Source organism: Gopherus flavomarginatus, chromosome 8 (genome assembly GCF_025201925.1).
Source record: "Gopherus flavomarginatus isolate rGopFla2 chromosome 8, rGopFla2.mat.asm, whole genome shotgun sequence".
Lineage (NCBI taxonomy): Eukaryota > Metazoa > Chordata > Testudines > Testudinidae > Gopherus > Gopherus flavomarginatus.
The window spans coordinates 60,399,539-60,418,893 of NC_066624.1; the positions used below are offsets into that span (position 1 = coordinate 60,399,539).

Genomic DNA, 19,355 nt, shown 5'->3' on the forward strand with positions numbered 1-19,355 from the left:
TTCATTTGTATCCCATCTCCAGGGAATTAATCTGACCATCTGCTTCCAAGAGTTGTTACGCTCTTTAAAAAACAAACAAACAAACAAGGTATACAGCAAGCCTAAGTGGGGGAGGAAACACTTTCCAAATGAAGCTCTCCTCTCCTACTGTACTGTTGGTAAATATTTCCTACAGCTTCCTGCAACTCCTACACCCGGCTGCTTGCGTGCTGTGCTGTTCATTTCCATCCGCTTCCATCTTGCTCTTATATTGCTTTCACAGATACCGAGGCAGCAAAATACTCAAGCAGAAAACAAAGGTGGCAGAATTCTCACTATGGTGATATAAAAGGCGCAGTTGGAACAGAAGGTGAAGTGAAGTGTAAGGGATAAACACACGTAAATGAAAGCCACTATATTTGTACAACAGCTGTATTACAGAGCACTGAGCAGCTGGTGGGAATTGTAAGAGTGGCTTTAGGAGTCAGGTCAGTGTGCCAAATAGCTTCTGAGAAGTTGTTTCATTCTGACAGGAGTACATCTTAAGGCACTTGTCCTTCACTGTTTTCAGTGTGTGTTCTGTCACATCTAAGGGAACACATTGGAGACCAAGCCTGATGCTTTTTTTGTTGATAATGAATTCCTAATCCACCCTCACCAGCTCTTTTGCTTTATGTACTAGCCTCATTTATAAAGTGGACTGGATTGGCTAACCCAGTCACGTGGCAAAGTGGTGAGCTAATGCTGCCACGTAGCTCCAGTAAGAGTCCTCACAATGAATAGGCCACTGAGCCAAAGTTATTGTAATAATTTTGTCAGCTGACAAATCAGAAAGGGTTTTATGCCCCTGTTCTGTATTAGGTGAGAGATTCAAAGATCCCTAGGGGAGTTAGGTTCCTAATGGCCATTGAAAATCAATGGAAGTTGCACACCTAACTCCGTAGGTGCCAGCCATTGTCTTTCCTCCTGCTCCTTTGTTGCGCTTCCTTTTCTTGCTCAGACTCCACCCTCCCATTCCATCTCCCTCAGGCTCATCTGCCCCTCCTTGGCAAGGCTGTGGGTTCCCTGAGCGTGGTCCAGGTGGGCATTGATCTGCACTACTCAGCACCCTGCTGCATTAGCTTGACTCATAAATGCAGCTTGATTTAAAATGTACACTGTGCAGTATTGGCGTCTCCATCCCCACATTTGCCACTCCCTGTTTCTCTCTCCTTATTAGTTTTCCATTTTCATCAGTTTCACACACTAAGAAGACCTGAAATCACAGACCATGTGAAGACTTGCCATAAGCGATAATCAGCTCCATCGATCCAGACCATCCAGTGAAGGAGGTAAGTAGTGCCTGTCAAAACAAAGGCGTTATATTCTGTTGTTGGAAGCTTTTGCCTCATTCCCTCCCCTCTCAACAATTATGAGTCAGTGTATGTTTGAAAGCTCTCCTACATTGCCTGGGGAATTTAAAAATGTGGAAGATTTGTGGATCCCACCAGCTGTCTTTGATAAATGTAAATGATGGTTCTAGAGCCATTCCAGAGACTTGTGTCATACAATGGGACCTAGTGCCCTTTTGCAATGTGATATTTATTATAGACACTTCTTTTCCCATGTAACATATAGGGCCTGAAATCACACTGTGGTGGCAGGATTTTCTAGCATGCATAGTGATGGTCTGATTCTCCTCTGACTCCGATTTCACTTGGAACAGAGGCAGGTCAATGAAAACAACTCAGCAAGGCCCTGTATATAGGGTAATCACTTGGGCCAAAGGGGCAACAATAGCAAAGGATCTCAAGGCTTCCATGAGCTGAAGTATATAAACATTAAGGTGGTGGAATCCTGGCCATTATCTAGTCAGTGGCAAAACTTCCATTGACTCCAGTAGGGGCCAGGAGTTTGCTCTATGATTAGCAAAATCTGGTAAATCCTGAAGTAGATGATGGTTGCAGATGAGCAACACTAAAGGTTCTCATTTGTATAGAGCCTGTGCATGGATGACTAGAGAGGAAAGAAACTTAACAGACAGACTGTGCCATGAAAGGAGCATTACCCCAGTTGCATCAGGCTGGGTTGTACAGCCACACTCTGAGATATGAAGCCATTTGCTTGCATTTTATTATAGTGCATGAAAATACTATTCCATCACCATCCCATGCACTTAAATACACTATTACATTTGGGCCATTATTGAAGAAATTAGCTATAATTGATAGATAGAGGAGCTGAGAGGCAGTTATCAAAGTTCTTCACTTGTATGTGTGTACGATAATTTTCCAATGTCAAAAAGGATGAGACCTCTGACATTAGCAAATCACAGCCGACAATGTAAATTCTTAGCTCAGAGTAATTACTTCTCTGCATGGCACAGGGTTACAGAAACTCTCCCAGTCCCCTTTCAGACTGAAGGATAATAGTCCATTTGAATTGGTGGGGAGGGTTGACATCAAAAATGTGCGCTATAAAACTGTAAAGTGTACCAGTCGTTTTGTGAGGAAGAGGAATAGGGTTGTTTATCCTGGAGGGAGATGGCAAAGTGAGTCCAGGCTTTATGGCACTTTTATCTGGGTCTTCAGGGTTTCCGTGCATTCATTTATGCCTTCTGAATGTTGAACATCCCTCGGAATAATTACTTGGTTCTAGCAGTTTTATAATTAATGAAGCTGGAAATTTTTTTTTTGTCTTTGAACTCATCCTTTTAATAACACCAAACGTTTGTCTTCTGTTTCATTTAAAAAAATATGTGGAAACCAACTTATAGTGAGTTGTGCCTTGATTTCTAGTCCGCACCAAATGTAAGGGAAAGGCTGCCGTCTTGGCAAGACTTTTAATGCTGGTCTCACCAGATATGTGACAGGGCATCAGATGTACAGTAGATTGTTCCTTATCAATATGTGATATTGCATCTAGGTCATGTGTCTAGTTAATCCAAGGGGTGAGGGTGTACAGAGAGAGAGACTAAAACAAATTGGCTGCTTGTATTGAGGGTAATAACAGTATCCTATAGCCCCAGGGGAGAAAATGAGTCCTGGAGACTGTTATTGTGATAGGTGACAGGAAATCTGTACAAAGAAACTATTTTTATGGCTGTTGCTCTCTGAGCATCTGTTACATGAGTAGTTTGGGATTCTCCGGCCCCAATTCCAACTTCCTTCTCCCTGCCACTTTACCTGCTGGGTGAAGGTCTAGGGACTTTCTTGTGACAAGCAGAGTTTTGGTCAGCAGCCTTTCAGAAGTGGTGTGCCGAGTCTTCATTTATTCACTCTAATTTAAGGTTTTCGCGTGCCGGTAATACATTCTAATGTTTTTAGAAGGTCTCTTTCTAGAAGTCTATAATATATAACTAAACTATTGTTGTATGTAAAGTAAATAAGGTTTTTAAAATGTTTAAGAAGCTTCATTTAAAATTAAATTAAAATGCAGAGCCCCCCAGACCAGTGGCCAGGACCCGGACAGTGTGAGTACCACGAAAAATCAGCTCACGTGCCGCCTGCAGCACGCGTGCCATAGGTTGCCTGCCCCTGGTCTAGCCATTTGCAGGGGCTTTACTATGGTCAGACTTTGGGAGCAAGCATAGGCTTCTGGGAGCAGCCTGTATCTATGTGTTAGCCTGGTCTGTAGAGGCATGGGGCTGGCTGCTGGACCCTGAGCAGGAATACTTGCTGGGAATGAGGGCAGGCTGTAGGACTGCTCCTTGGAATCACACTCAAGGTAGACTACTGGCAGTCCCAGCTCTGGCCACATTGGATTCTGATGCCACAGTGATTCGATGGAACTGGTGTAAGTGAACATGCCAAACTAGTCATTTCAGATATTGAAATTCCCAGTGGCTAAAGGCCATCCAGAGAGGTAACAGTTCACCAAATGGGCTGTGTATGCCTGGGTGGAGCTGAAACACTGTAAGATCCACTTGTATGAAATCAGAGAGCTCTGTCAAACCTCGTGGCCTTCTCCAGCTGAAAGCTGTGGTCCAAGGGAAAAGGCATTCCTCTGCTAGAGGCCAAAATAAAGCAGGACATGCTTCAAGTAAGGCCCACAATAATGTTGTCATAGCAATCTTGGCTTAATCTTCACAGAGCTTGTCAGAAAGGGTTTCCCTTTCTTCTCTCTGCATCCCTGCTGTGTTATGTATTCTGCTCTCCAGGGAATCAGCTCCCTGCTGCTGGGATTAGCATTTCTGGGGGAGCAGCTGCCAGTCTACCCAGCCCCGTCATAGTCCAGAGACAGTGGGCTGCCTGAGGGGGGCTTTACCTTGCTTTTAGATGCTGCATGGAGTCCCTTCAGAACAGCACAGTGCACACAGTCCCCCAAGCACTGCTTTCGCTGGCATTCTGGAGAATGTATTGCCAGACAGTATTTTTGCCAACAGAAGGAGCTCAGATTGTTCCGTGAGTGCAATAACTAGAATGAGAAATTATAACTTTTCTGTTTTGGGAAAAAAAATCAAGTTAAAACAAAATGCTACCGCTTGGAACATACTGAAAAATATGCACATTGACATTTTCATGAAAATGAAGTGTATTTTGTGGTGGGGTTTTTTTTTGTGTTTTGTTTTTTTAATTTTTCATCAACTATTAAAAGTAAGACCACTCAGACTACTTCTCTTGCCTTCTGCATGGAAATTTCTCTATGAACAGGGCATCTATCAAAATTATGGTTTCCTATGGGATATTAGCAATAATGTATTACTGTAGAGACCCAAAGTTCCACTGATTACGCCTGTCAGAGCAATCCCCCAGATATCCCATCACACTCAGCAGTTCTATCTTGGACAGACAGGTTGGGTTCTTTTTACATGTTGGTTTGAGAACTAACATTATTCTCAGTTTAACTGTGACCTTACATATGGCAGAAAGTTCCTTTTGTGGTTGAGATAAAAGAATTGTAGTGTGCTAGATGAAATTGAGTTACCCCTTACAGCAAAAGTGTTTACAACTCAAACATCCAAGTAATAAGGTAAAAATTAATGTTTTTTTTATTGAATTGAAGATCTAGTGTAAAACAGTCATTTTGCAGTATCATTTTAAATTTGTAAGACAATGAAGTGCACAAGAAAGCCTTCACTTAGTATATATTCTTTCAGTAGAACATCGCTTCACTGGGATGTATTTTGTTGTTATGCTAGAGATACACAGAGTCATGTTGCAAAACTATAAGGTGCTTTCTTTTCCCTACCCCATGACTAATCAAATTCTTCTTGCAATAGCCCTGATAAACCTTTTTGATAATGCACGATAATTCAGAACCCAATAGCTACCGCTGAAATGTTAATGAACTATGGACATAAAAAGTCAATTGCTTCCTTCAAACCATTTCTCTGGAAGGTATCTCCTAACAGTGTCTATAATTAATTTGAATTCCCTACACAGCTGCTCACTTTACAACAATTACTGATTTTTGCTCATTTTCATCTTGCACTGGCTCTTCCAAAGATACCTGAATGTTGTTCTATATTTGTAGATTTGATGGAGGAAGCTAATGGGAACAATAAAATGATGTGAGTTTTAGACATGTTGAAATGTTGTTAGTTTGTGCAAGATGACGAAAAGAATGAGAGGGGGTTTACTGGGTCTCTACTTCATATTTCAGGAGGTATGAGAACTTGAGATTGGCATTCTCTTGCACCATGACACACACCTCTGTGCAGCCAGAAGTATTACATGTTCCTTCCCAGAAACCATCTTTACTCAGGGTCAGAGGAGAAGTGTCTTTACCCTTAACAAATGCCTTTGCTATACTATGCAGCTTGAGCTTAAACTGAACATTGCGATTGGCTGGCAGCAGCCCAGCAAGTGGCTCCAGTAGTTCATAGCTTTCTGCCCAGTTTCTATAATACTCTGGAAAAACTGGCCACTTCACTTCGGTGTTTGGGCAGGAGATGAGGTAGTTGAAGATGTAATTGTAATTGCCTGGGTCTGACTTCTTCTTGGCAAACAGTCTAAGAACAAACTTTCCTGCATGGGGGAGATGGATCTTAAACTCAATTTGGTTTCCTCGATGGATTTCCATGATGTGCCTTCTTCTCATATCCTCAGTCAAGCTAGTATTATCAGAATGCAGTGAGGGTAGGATACTTATATCTTTACCCAGCGTGAAAGTGATGGAACACCGCCCGTCATTGGTGTGAATAATGGGGTCAGGGTGTGATGGTCTCAGGAATCCTTTTCGCTCCGTGAACCAGCTGGGTCCAACAGGTTGACGTAGGTCCTTTGGGAAGCACATGTTCTTGTCCACAGAGCTGCACTCTATGGTGTATTCTAACACCTCATTGTAGTGATCCTCTGAGCCTTTGGAGGGCTTGGCAAAGACCTGCAGCTTGTGATTTCCAATCTTCTGGGGATAGATCTCCAGCTTCATCCCATTCTTCTTTAATGTCATTAAACCATGGTCCTCAGTTCCCTGCAGCTTAAACATAAATAATAGTGGAGCCCGGCTCTCGATAGAAATAGTTGCTTTTCCGTTTACTGTGAAATACAAAGAAAAGAAACTGTTCAGGAGTTTCCTCCAGTTTGTTTATGTAAAACCCCTGCAGAGAATGACATGGAGGACTGAGTGACCCAAAGGCTCACCAGTCAGTGAAATGAAAGGGTTGCAGTTGGCTGGTTCTAACTTGTCAACCACCAGCCAATCAGTGTCCCTCCCAAGGAACAAGATGGGGGTGGTTGCTTTGGAACACTTGTTTATCTTATTTTATATTGAATGAGATGGAGCTGGTCAGTGCTCTTGGATTCTGCAGAAGATGGAGGCCTGTGTGAGCTCTTGTGTTACATCTCAAGCTGCCCACACTCCTAGGGACACAGGAATTGCCAGGCTGGATCAGACCCAAAATCTAGTCCAATATACAACAGAGGCCAGCATCAGCTGCTGCAGAGGAAGGTCTGAGAGCTCTACTGTAGGAAGAGAGAGGATAATCTGCTCCCTGTGTTGGGTCTCATCCTGATCTCCAGTAGCTCAAGATTGGCTCAAGGCCTGAAGCATGACGATTAATATTCATTATTGGGAACTCTGGATATTTTTATCGTTCGTATAACAATCCAATCCCTTTTTTAAGCTTGTTAAGTCCTTGGCCTCTTGGTTGAAGCCCCTTAACAGCTTGAGCCAGTTGTTTTTGCAACCTTACAATAAGGCCAAGATTTAAAGTAAAAAAAAAAATGAAAAGGGGAGGGAGTGCTAAAATTAGGCTCCTAAATTCATAGCTAGCACCTGAATAAATGACGTATGCCAAAGGGAGCTGCTGGTGCCCAGTCCTGAAAATCAGGGTGCTTATTTAGACACCTATAGTAAATAAAAACTTAGAAGTTTGACTGCAGACATTCCGGGCTGCCAGTCTTCTGCCAGGACCTCCTCCGGACCTGGAAGCTGTTCTCTGCGACCAGGTCCATGGCGGCCACCAAGGGGGCAGATCTCCTCGCGGAGTCCCTGCTACACAACCCCCAGCTCTGTGTGTAGGTGGCGGAGTCCCCCGCGGTGTGCCAGAGGTTGGTCCTGGCAGAAGCTACCAGGGTCGGAGACCTCCTGGATTACAAGCGGGGAGACTGGATGGATCCCCTGACGCTCGCTCGGCGTATGGGGCTCTCCAGACCTTGTACTCCCCAGCGCGTACTACAGGAGGTGAAGGCCGCTTTGCCACCCGCTGCTCGGGCCTACCTCGACCGGGTCCTGCAAGAGGGCACGTCCCACCCACCCTCCACCCCATCCCTCCGGACCTTTTCATCAGGCACTGTCCTGCAGACCCGACCGGCCCCCCCGCCCCTTCTCCACAAGCCAGCTGCACGATCTGCAGCCGGTCCACTTCCAAACTGTGCCAAGGAAACATCTCTACACACTCGTGCTCCACACCTTTCACTTCCTCACCCTCGTCCCGCCCCAACACAAAGTGGCGGGACCTCCTGCCACCTCTCGAGGGTGAGGAGCCCTGGTGGGCCACCCTATACTCTACCCTGGTTCCGAGGCCTGTTGGGGATATCAGCTGGTGGCTCCTTCATGTGGCCATGAGCACGGGCGTGTATTTGGCGTGGTTTACCCCTGCCCCAGACACCTGCCCCCTCTGCGGCGTGAGGGAGACCCTGGTGCATGTTTACTTAGAGTGCGCCAGGTTGCAGCCCATATACCGGCTCCTCAACAATATACTGTTACGTTTCTGGCTGCACTTTTCCCTTCACTTCCTTCTTTATGCACTCCCTATCCGTGGCCCCACAAAGTCGCAGGACCTCCTGGTCAACCTTCTCCTTGCCCTGGCTAAAATGACCATCTACGCAACCAGGGAGAGGAGGTTGGCAAATGGAGACTCCTGTGACTGTGGGGCTTGTTTCCGACTCTCTGTCCGTTCACCCATCCAGGCAGAGTTCCTCTGGGCAGCATCCACTGGCTCCCTTGATGCCTTCGAGGAGCAGTGGTCGCTGTCTGGGGTTCTCTGCTTGGTCTCCCCATCAGGCTCCCTTCTTATGACCCTTTGACCACACTGCTGGCGCTGTTCTTTTATTAGTTGTCCCCCAAAATCAGTTGGGTTTTTGAAGTCCTGTAGATCTTCCCCTTAGGCTGGGGGGGATCCTTTAGCATTGGGCAGGCTTCCGCCCGCCCAGTTCCCAGAAACCCAATAGGACACCCAGGTAAAAACTCTTGCCCTTGTTTTCTAGGTGGAGTTCAATGTTTACAGCTGTGTGATGGGTTATGTACCCAACAGAAATAACAAAAGACTTAATAACACCTGGAGGATGAGCCAGGTACAAATGAAGATGAAGCTGGCTGGCGGAAGGTTGGGTCATGAGCATAAAGGGAGGAAGCCCAGCTGAGAAGAAAGGTGCAGAGAGAGAGGGGAAGAACTTTGTAGTCCATTTCTGGCAGCTGGAAATTGAAGGAAAGGCCTAGAAAGAGGCAGATGTACAGTGAACCAGGTGAGGGAAAGGTACTGAAGGAGGGCCAAGCTAGGAAGAAGTCCAAGGAGGCAGCAAGGAATCTGAGGGACCAGACCTGTTGAGCCTTTGGAGCTGGGCCTCCAGAGAGAAAGCCCTAGAAGGTGTTTCTCCACACAAAAGTGGGAGGATACCATGCAACGCCTAGGAAGGGGTGAAGAGTCTGAGGAGGAATGAGCTTAGGTAGGGACAAAGAGTTTTATGTTCAGTTGAGTTTATTGGACTCTGTGTGCTGTAGAAGGATTAGGACTCTGTGACCTGACTGGAGGGTCAAGTCATAAGAAGAGGCAGACCATTGCAAAGGCAAAGAGGCTGAGGGGATGCTGGAGGAAGAAGGCCTACTACACCACCCCAGGCCATGAGGGAGCATGCCAGTGGTGACTCCACTCCATGAAAAGCTGCTAATACAGGGGCTAGTTTAAGTAGCCCAATCTAATATGCAATAACACTTCTGATTTCACACCTTTGGGATTGAAACCACAAGCAGATGATATTTACTTGCGATTTCTGTAGGCCTTCAGGCCGCATGCAACCATGGTTTACCCCAAATAGACAAAAATTGTGTCAGTGAGGGAAGAGAGCCTCTCATGCTACCCATTTATCAGCAGTGAGTGGGAAATGTAACTCATCCAGATCTGTACGAGACACGAGTGCTCTGTAATGTCTCCCGTTGGGTGATGTTACCTGTTTGGATGATGGGCGTTTCTGGATGTGCGGCCAGCATTCCCAGGTTGTAAAACTGACTGTTGTATAACATATTGCTCTCAAACTCTTTCAGTGTCAGAGCTGGCTTCAGGAGCTGCCAGTTGCTGTTGTCTGGGAAATGATTATTAATAAATAGGGCCGGGTGCGTAAGAAAATAAAACTCCTTGTATCTGAAACAAGAGGGAAGAGGTTAGCAAAAAATGGAAAGTATTTAATTAGTTGTAGAATCTTTCAACTATACATTTCAAAAATTAAATGTAACAGTATTCTAGAAGTGAAAGCAGTGTGTGGAATGTTGACAATATGCCCAACTGCTGTTATCTCTTTTAATAGGGTGCTGCCATGTGAATGGTAGGGGAGAGGACAGGGGCCCATTCCTATATTGCCTGTGTAACCCCAAACTCCCAACCAAGTCCTATTTTCAGTCCACAAGGCAGTGTCTCTTTATTCAAACACTTATGCGCATGCTTATCTTTAAACACGAGTGGCCCCATTGACTTTAGGGGAAAAGTTTTCATGCTTAAAGTTAAGCGTGTGCATGAGCATTTGCAGGATTGGAGCCTTAATTTGTAGATGCTCTTATGCAAATTTTGTAACATACTCCAAGGCCTCTCTCTTATATATGAAAATGTGGCCTCATATGGCCCTCTGGGATATCGGCTACAGGATTCAGACGCAGACTAAAACCATTCAATCAAAATACAAGGTCTGAGAATGATGTCCCTTTTAATTGCATTTGGGGTGAACCTTACCCCAGTTTTAAAACTAATGACAAAGTGCTCTTAGAAGTATGTGGTCTGATTTCTCCCCACCTCCCAGCAGCACCTATAAATGTTTGGTAGAAAAGAAATTGTCCTTTCTTAAAAAAAAGCCCCCAATTTTTCATTTTCTTCTTTCTGCCTCTGGGTAATTGTATTGGAATTTCCTGTTTTAATAAAGAAATGGAGGATTTAGGAATTTTAGCCAGTTGAGTGATTTAATATACAGGGCACATCTTAAAGCTTTCCCATTAGGCTTATAATACAGAAAGACCTCGTTTTATAGTGTTTGCTTTGAAAATTCAATCAAGTCTATGAAATAACTAAGAAATAACCACATGCATATACTTCAGTTTTAATCCACAATGAAAGCAGAGTTTTGAACATTTTTGAAAGCCCAAATATTTTAATGCAAGTGTCTGGGAAATCTATTAGCAGGTGCCTGGATTGGCTGGTTGCTCACGTTACCCCATCTTTTTAAAAGGTGGTCAAAAGGTCTGCTTCATGTAACGACAATAGAGAGCAAGATTCTCTTCAGTTCCAAGTATAATCCTGTGGTGAGTTGTTGACTTCTGGAGTTTTATTTATTCAACGGCTCAGTTGTAGGTGCTCTTGAAAATTTTACTCCTGCAACCTCAGTCCCGTTGTCAAAAGTGACTTAGGCCCAGATCCTCAAGTGTCTAAATACCTTTAACTCCCATTGATTTCAGCTCCTAAATATCTTTGAGGATTTGGCCCTTAGAAGTGAGATCCCATGACTGTCATTGAGACTTAGGCTCCTAAATCACTAAGGTGCCTTTGAAAATGTTACCTCAGTGCCTTTGTCATAAATTAAAAGTAGAGATTATAAAAAGACTGAACTACCAGCAGCTGCTTCTCCCCCGTCCCCAAACCAGAAAATTTTATTAAAGCTGAGACCAAACATTGCCCCATTGCCACACACATTGGCCCTCTTCATGCCCCAGGTTGTTCTAGGTCTGGGTGTTAAAATAACAAATGGTACCATACTGAAAGGTGAACTTGCTGCACGAATCATTGACTGAGCCACTTCCCCAGGTGCTGTCCAGCAGATGCCACCTTCCATCAAGGTAAACTGCATTCCAGGCATGGTCACTATCCCCTGTAAAGGACTGTCCACGTCTGTAACTGTACCCTTTAGAGTATCCTGATAACTTCATGCACTGTACACCTGCAACACTGAGGGAAGGAGGGTATTACAAAGCAATATCTTATTCATAGGGAGCTTTTCATTTTTATACAGTTGAAATCATGGAGCTGCACAGGGGTGACCATGAAAATTAGTGTTTCCATCAGCATTAGATCCCAGAATCCTGTAGTCACCTAGTTCTTTCCTCTGATTGCTAGACCATATGTCTTCATTGCTCACAGACGAAATACTGATTTCATGTGCAGTGTCTATTTTCTTTGGGCTTGTCTGAACTGCAGTTATAATTCTACCAGCCCAGGTTGGACAGTGTTCCATCAGCTATCTCCCTATAAGAGATACATTCTGTTTCTTCCAGTCATGAAACATGCATTCTGGTTGAACCCTGCATGGCTAGTGGACTCAAGCAGATACTGTCTTTACTGGGCTGTGATGGATAATGCCTCCCCACAGGAGGCTGGGTACCAGCATTGATCCAACTGTGCTAAAGTCTGTTGACACCTTCCTGATATAGAGTAAGATTGATCTCTGACCACGCCTTTTCCTGAGGGCTTGGGCAGTGTGTTCTATTTTAGGAGAGGGTATCTTTTTTTTCCATTCCTTGTATGATTCCTCAGTTTCTCCTCTCTTGGTTTTCACACCTCAACTGCTAGAACAGGGCCTCCTCCTCCCTGATTGAACTGACCTCGTTATCTCTAGCTTGCTTGCTAGCACACATATATATATACCTGCCCCTGGATATTTCCATTACATGCATCTGAGGAAGTGGCTATTCACCCACGAAAGCTCATGCTCCAAAACGTCTGTTAGTCTATAAGGTGCCACAGGATTCTTTGCTGCTTTTACAGATCCAGACTAACACGGCTACCCTCTGATACTCTAGTTTAGTGTTACAACCATTATGAAACAGAGCACACTTGATTTCCTCCATCTTGTTACTCATTAGAGTCACTTCCAAGGTTACCCAATATTAGAGAGAGCCACTATCCTGAAAATTGATGGCTATCAGTCTCTGAAATAAGTGATCCCAGATTTTTAATGCTGCAGTAAATGTCCTAAATTTTCCTAAACTGAGGGAAATTGGTTTAAAAAAAAAAGTTTGAGTTTTTCTCTGAAAATGCATTAAGGGGTAGTGGGGAAGATCAGTCCATATTATTTTTATACAGAATGAAAGCGAACCCATCCACTGGACTAGACATTGTTATGTAAATAAAATTAAAATAGATTTTGCATGAATCAGTGTCTGTGCAATGGGAGAACAAATGGGATCTAAACACATTGGAATCCTGTGGACTGTTTGTCCAGATTTGCTTCATTTAAGCAGAAGATTGTCCTCTGAATAGGCTGGAACTGAAATTTTTCTGGTTCGTTGAAAAACCTTGTATTAAATGGGGCAGATACTTAACACAATAAATGATGTGTACTTTAGAAACCAGATTATCTGTGGAATGAAATTTAACTCCGTGAGATGCAAAGGGATTCATATGACATAAATAAGGAGAGCTACAAATTGATGGATGGATATTTGGATAGTAGCGGGTGATATAAAGAAATTTAAGGTAGACAACTGATGCACTGGCTGTGAGTTCACAGCGTGATGCTGCTCCACAACAAAGCAAGGTATTCGTTGATCTATTAAGAAATCTCATGTAAAGTTAGAGTGGTAATAAGGCAGTTTTATATATAGGTCTATTAAAACCTTAATCTGGATTATTATGTATTACTTGTGTTTGTGCATAGCATCCAGGGGTCCACAAGTGGGGCTCCTATCAACTTCAGTAGGCTTTGTATCAGGCCCTATGGGGAAGATATTGTTTTAGGGAAAGATCAGAGACTGCAGTGGTACTAAAACGGGACTGTGATGAATTGAGAGCCAGTGAAGGAGTTCAAATTAAGTAGTGTGAGGAGAAAGGAGAGGTGAGGTGGGATCTACTACCACTGTATAAACACATTCAAGGGCAGAGACTTCTTTATATTATCTGGGAAGTAGGGCAATCAGAATTAGAGGCCTTCAAAGAAAAAACTAAAAGAAAATTCAGGGTACACATGAGTAAGCATTTCTTTAACCCATGCTTAAGCCGGGCATAGGATAGACCATAACATAGAGGTAATGAGGGATGGCCTGTCACTGGAAATATTGATCAACAGGCTGGTCAAGACTGGAGGGAGAATTGCATTGGGAAACCTTATTTATGGTGCAGAAGGCCAAAAAAGGTGACCTACAATGTCTTTGCCAGTCCTTGATCACTTGTGAACCAAATTCTGCTCTGTTTCACGGCAGTAAATCTGGAGTAGCTCTGTTGATGTGAATGGAAATAGCTTGGATTTACACTGATGTAATTGAGATCAGGAGCTGGCCCATTGACTTGAAGGAAAATTGTAGGTAGGCATTGCCAAGTAATCTAGGTGACCTGGGTATCTAATTCCCATAAACCCTCTGAAAATCCCCACATTAAACATGTTTAAACAGAATGCCAAGGGTCATATTCTGCCCAAAATTACCACCTCTGCAATCCCATTTAGGATGAAATTAGTAAAACTATCCCAGGGATGAGAGAAACCAGAATATGTTTGCAATTCCCAAGGGAGGTGGTACATGCACTACTGCTAGAGTCATTTAACAATAGACTGGGCTGGCTGAACGTAAAATATAGGAACGACCCTGTACTGGCAGGAAGATGGACTAAACAGGTTTCTTACATTTGTCATTTAGATGTTATATAAATAAATTGTTCAGGATTAGGGAGAAGTGTGAGGAACTCAAGAAATACCCAACAAAGCCAGAAGACGGGACCACATGATGGTAGATTATGACATTAAGTGCAATGTAATCTGGATTGGAAGACATGATTAAGCTGATTGCATGTGGTGATGCCATCATTGTAAACACTTTAGTGAAAACATTTTCTTAGTGCACAGAGATAATTAAAAGCAATAGAAGATGCTGGCCTGTGTTTCAAAAAAAAGATAAAGACCATGCAGACTAATATGGAGAATGTTACACTGCCTTTATATATCTGAATGGCACATCCTTCCCTTCAATTCTGGGCTCAATTTTGGTGAACTCATCTAAAAAAAAGAGGGAGGATGAGGGGGTGGGGGGGGCAAGAGGGGAAGAAATGTTCCAGAGAAGGACAACAGAAATGGTACATGGCATATAGGGGGAAGGGGATTTCATATTAGAGAGTAAAAGGGTAGGACAATTGAATATGGAAAAGGTAGAAAGCAAAAGGAGAAGGCCAGTTGAGTGCCTGCGTGTACTCATTCCCATAATGCCTGCATAAGGGAAGTCTATGGTCAGGTTTACACTGGAGACTGTAGTCAGTTCTGTTGAAAATTTATTGTATTGAAACCTGGGAAATGCAAATACTAGTGTGCATTCATACTAGTCATGTTGAGTCAGGTCCCATGTCCATGCTAAGGTTGTCCTAAGCTGATTTATGTCACCATCACAAACAATGGGTTCACTGTGGTCCCGGCAAACAAGCCACCTGCATTTTGCTGACTGCCACCTGAGAAGCCAATTTTGGACAATTAAATATTGCTGAAGTATTTGTAAAAATTCATGTTTTCATTCATTTCCAGAAATGTTTGATTTTTAAAAATTGGCTTTGGGTGCTGACCTCCCAGTACCGACCTCCCAGTACCGACCTCCTAAAAATGCCCTGGTCTTCATTAATGCCCCACCTTCCCCTGCCACGGGGCTCTCATCTGGTCAACCATAGGAGGTTTGCCAGCTGAAGAGGTATCCACCCATCATTTGTGCTTTGGACTCTTGTCCACACTGGCACTGAAGCGACTGAAGCTCAATCAGGGACGTGAATGGCAATTGCGTGGTGCTCATGACTTTTGGCGAATCAGTTCATTCATTACAGTTGCCTCAATGTGGATTTAAGAGCCTAATTTTAGGCCCTCATTTTTTAAAAATGTGGCCCTTGAAGCATCTGAAATCAGGAGTTCTGCTCTTTTCCTACTGCCTTCATAGTTAAAGACTTATCTAAATTGTGTACAAGGATGGTAAGAAAAGGCAATGAGGTCCTCTTGCTAGAATGGAGTGCCTTTATCTGGCAACATAAACAGAAGAAATGTGCTATGGGTTGAGTTAATCCTTGTTGTGGGTTGGGTATGACCTCTGTCTTACATTCAGGATAAATGTAAAGAAACCATTATGATCAGGTGGCTGAAACAATAGCAGTAGCACGCAAAACACAGACACATGCAAAAGCTGAATAGAAGCTGAATCATGTGGCCCAACAGGTTTCAAATATAGGGGTTAGGGCTTTGATTGGTGGAGCTGTTTTTACTCCTGGGGGAATTCTGCACCAAAAAAATAAAAATTCTGCATATTTTATTTGTCAAAATAACAATATTATCATACCAGTTTCAATTCTTTTTGGTATTTCAAAATACCTATCAGCAAGTATGTCTGTAACAATACAAAGATTCAGGGAATGTTTTTTTGACAAACAGATTCCTTACTAGTCCTATTAATACAGAGCTCGGAGTAATAATTCATTTCAACTACAATACAGAGCTGTATTTCCCATGCCCCTCAGAAGCAGCGCAAAGGTTTGGGGAATTCCAGGGTAACAGAGGAGCTGAGGGAGAGAGAAGTAAATTACTGGGAAGGAGCCTGGGTGTGAACTTGGAGGTTTGTTGGGTCTGGGTGGGAAAAGTATGGAACAGGGTTTTTTCAGGGGCGGGGAGGGATTGTTAGGGATGCAGACCCTGGCTGACCCCTAGCCTTGCCCATTCAGTCAGGCACATCTGCCCCATCCCCATGTGTTTCTGCACCCCCATGTGTCCTTGCACCCCGTTTCTACATGTGTCCCTTCACCCTCACCCAGACATCCACTCCCCTCATCCCTATGTGGCTCTGACCCCTTCCCCTGTCCCTATGTGTCCCTGTACCCCTTCCTCCTGTCCCCATGTGTCTAAGCCCCACCCAACCACTCCCTTGTCCCTATGTAGCTCTGCATCCCTTCCCCCATCACCATGTGGCCCTGCACCTCCCCTCTCATTCATCACCTGCCCCAGTCTGTCCGCCCCCACTAGCCCTTATGAGCCCTTGTCTGACCTCCCTCCCCCAGCAACCCCATGTTGTCTGTCTCCCCATAGCCCCATCTCCTGACCTAGCTGACAGGGGCTGCAAAGAAGGTAGGCTCTTTCTCTTCCCTGGCTGGCTGGGACAGGCTGCTTTGTTCTATCGCCGCAGTGCCCTCTGGTGGGCAAAAGGTGGAACTGCAGCAACATTTCAGCAGAACCTTTTTTCTGTGCAAAAAATTAAAAATATGTGTGGCTCATTAATTATGCACATGGGCAGTAGTGCAGAAATCCCCCAAGAATATGTTTTGGTCTGTGTGTGAGGGCACAAGCTGAAGCATAGTGGGACAAGCTGAAGCAGTGAGAGAAAGTCAAGCAGACAGGCATAGAAGGTTGGTAATGTGACCCTGAAAAACCTAAGAGAAAAAGCTTATAGGCTCGGAACAGCCAGCAAAGAACCTGGTTTTGTTTTATTTTGTTTTCCTTCCCCCAGTCTGTATTCCAGGAAATGGAACTTTGCATAGTCTTTGTAAATAAACAAAATTGCATCAAAAATATCTGATTATTACCAATTTCTCCTTCTAACTGGAACAATCTATAAAACACCAAATTTTTGGCTAGATACTTGAGTGAATGTACCCTTGTTGCCAAGAAGGCTCACGGCATTTTGGGCTGTATTAGTAGGGGCATTGCCAGCAGATCGAGGGACGTGATCATTCCCCCCTATTCGACATTGGTGAGGCCTCATCTGGAGTACTGTGTCCAGTTTTGGGCCCCACACTACAAGGAGGATGTGGAAAAATGGGAAAGAGTCCAGCAGAGGGCAACAAAAATGATTAGGGGCTGGAGCACATGACTTATGAGGAGAGGCTGAGGGAAGTGGGATTGTTTAGTCTGCAGAAGAGAAGAATGAGGGGGGATTTGATAGCTGCTTTCAACTACCTGAAAGGGGGTTCCAAAGAGGATGGATCTAGACAGTTCTCAGTGATACCTGATGACAGAACAAGGAGTAATGGTCTCAAGTTGCAGTGGGAGAGGTTTAGGTTGGATATTAGGAAAAACTTTTTCACTAGGAGAGCGGTGAAGCGCTGGAATGAGTTACCTAGGGAGGTGGTGGAATCTCCTTCCTTAGAGGTTTTTAAGGTCAGGCTTGACAAAGCCCTGGCTGGGATGATTTAGTTGGGAATTGGTCCTGCTTTGAGCAGGGGGTTGGACTAGATGACCTCCTGAGGTTCCTTCCAACCCTGATATTCTATGATTCTTTGAATTGTCTGACAGGAGGAGAGTGTACTGGGCCAATACCCGGTTAGTATTCGATAAAGACAAATCAGACTGAATGCCTGGGGGTTTTGTAAAATCATAGAATGAGGAATCAGTGTGGAAATGTTTCAGTAGTGAGTAGATGAGTGGAGCTTGTGAATAATACAAATACCCTTAGGAATATTAATTTTTAATAAGTGTTTGTTTCTCAGTATATTTTTCTAATTACATTTGGAATAGCTAGCAATAACTTATATAAAATTCAATTATAAAATCATAGTTGATTATTAATTCATAATTTTAATATTTTATTTTAAAAAAGCACAACCGATACCTGGAACACTGAGTTGTTGGCTAGAGGCATTCTCCACATTAGCATCTTGCAGAACAGTTTTAAAACATCAGTTTCCCTCACAGTAAACTTAAGTTATTAGTGAGGAATATGCTTCCAGTGGTTCTTGGGTGGGAAGAGAAGTCAGTGATTACTGACATGTGCCAATTAAAATCTGATTTTCCCAGGCCTACCTAAAATGGGAGTCAGTGTGCCAAGAAGTTGATGGAAGGGCTCCATTTGGAAAGGGATCCTGTGGAAACCCAGGTTTCAACTAAGTTCAAAATTAATTTCTTATCACCATCACTAGTTCATAAAACTAAATTATTACAAACATTTGGGGCATCAGCCGTGATTCCCAGGGTTTGCCTTAAACAAGAGCTGTATCCTTTCTCTACTGGGGATGGAGAAATGCACTGGAGAAGCAATTTGTGCTACATTCATACCAAAGTATCAGAGGGGTAGCCGTGTTAGTCTGGATCTGTAAAAAGCACCTTATAGACTAACAGATGCATTGGAGCATGTGTCTGACAAAGTGGGTATGCACCCATGAAAGCTTATGCTCCAATACATCTGTTAATCTATAAGGTGCCACAGGACTCTGTTGATTCATACTAAAGGAATTTATAGTTTCTGCAATGAAACAACCCTCCGTTTACATGAGCTGGATATATAATTGGTTGTCAGGCCCTACTCTAAATCCCTTAAGGGCCAAACCCTGTTCACTCATTGAAGTCAGCAGGGCTACTGGCTTGCAGAAGGTGAACAGATGTGGTCCTGAAATTACAACACATCTGCAAAATAGGAATAATGATACTGACCTCCTTTGTAAAGTGCTCTGAGATCTACTGATGAAACGCATTATATGAGAACTGGTTACACCTCTACCCCGATATAATGCAGTCCTCGGGAGCCAAAACATCTTACCGTGTTATAGGTGAAACCGCGTTACATCAAACTTGCTTTGATCTGCCCCTCCCAGAGCATTCCTTTACTGTGTTATATCTGAATTCATGATCTATCGGGTCACGTTATATTGGGGTAGAGGTGTATTATTATTATGGCTTAGGTGTGAGGGTTTTTGCAGAGAATATTGGAAAAGCTTACACTTGGGCTTCAATGACTATCTCTTGTATGCGAGTTGGTTGCAGATAATGTTCTTCAGTATTTCAGTCTTGCCATTCTTTTAACCTTCAGATACAGAGCTA

At 43.6% G+C, this 19,355-nt stretch overlaps 1 protein-coding gene across 5 annotated transcripts in view; it reads right to left on the reverse strand.

Annotated features, from left to right (window-relative positions):
- Nucleotides 1–4,925: 4,925 nt before the first annotated feature.
- The window catches only part of KY (kyphoscoliosis peptidase), an 80,561-nt gene continuing 66,131 nt past the window's right edge, over nt 4,926–19,355 (reverse strand). For all 5 annotated transcript variants that reach the window (XM_050965449.1, XM_050965446.1, XM_050965447.1 and 2 more), the window contains 3 exons: nt 11,357–11,545; nt 9,570–9,760; nt 4,926–6,437 (listed from right to left, as the gene is read on the reverse strand). In XM_050965449.1, coding sequence (XP_050821406.1) covers nt 5,536–6,437; nt 9,570–9,760; nt 11,357–11,545 — 1,282 coding nt within the window. In that variant the 3' untranslated portion in view covers nt 4,926–5,535. The remainder of the gene's footprint in view (nt 6,438–9,569; nt 9,761–11,356; nt 11,546–19,355) is intronic.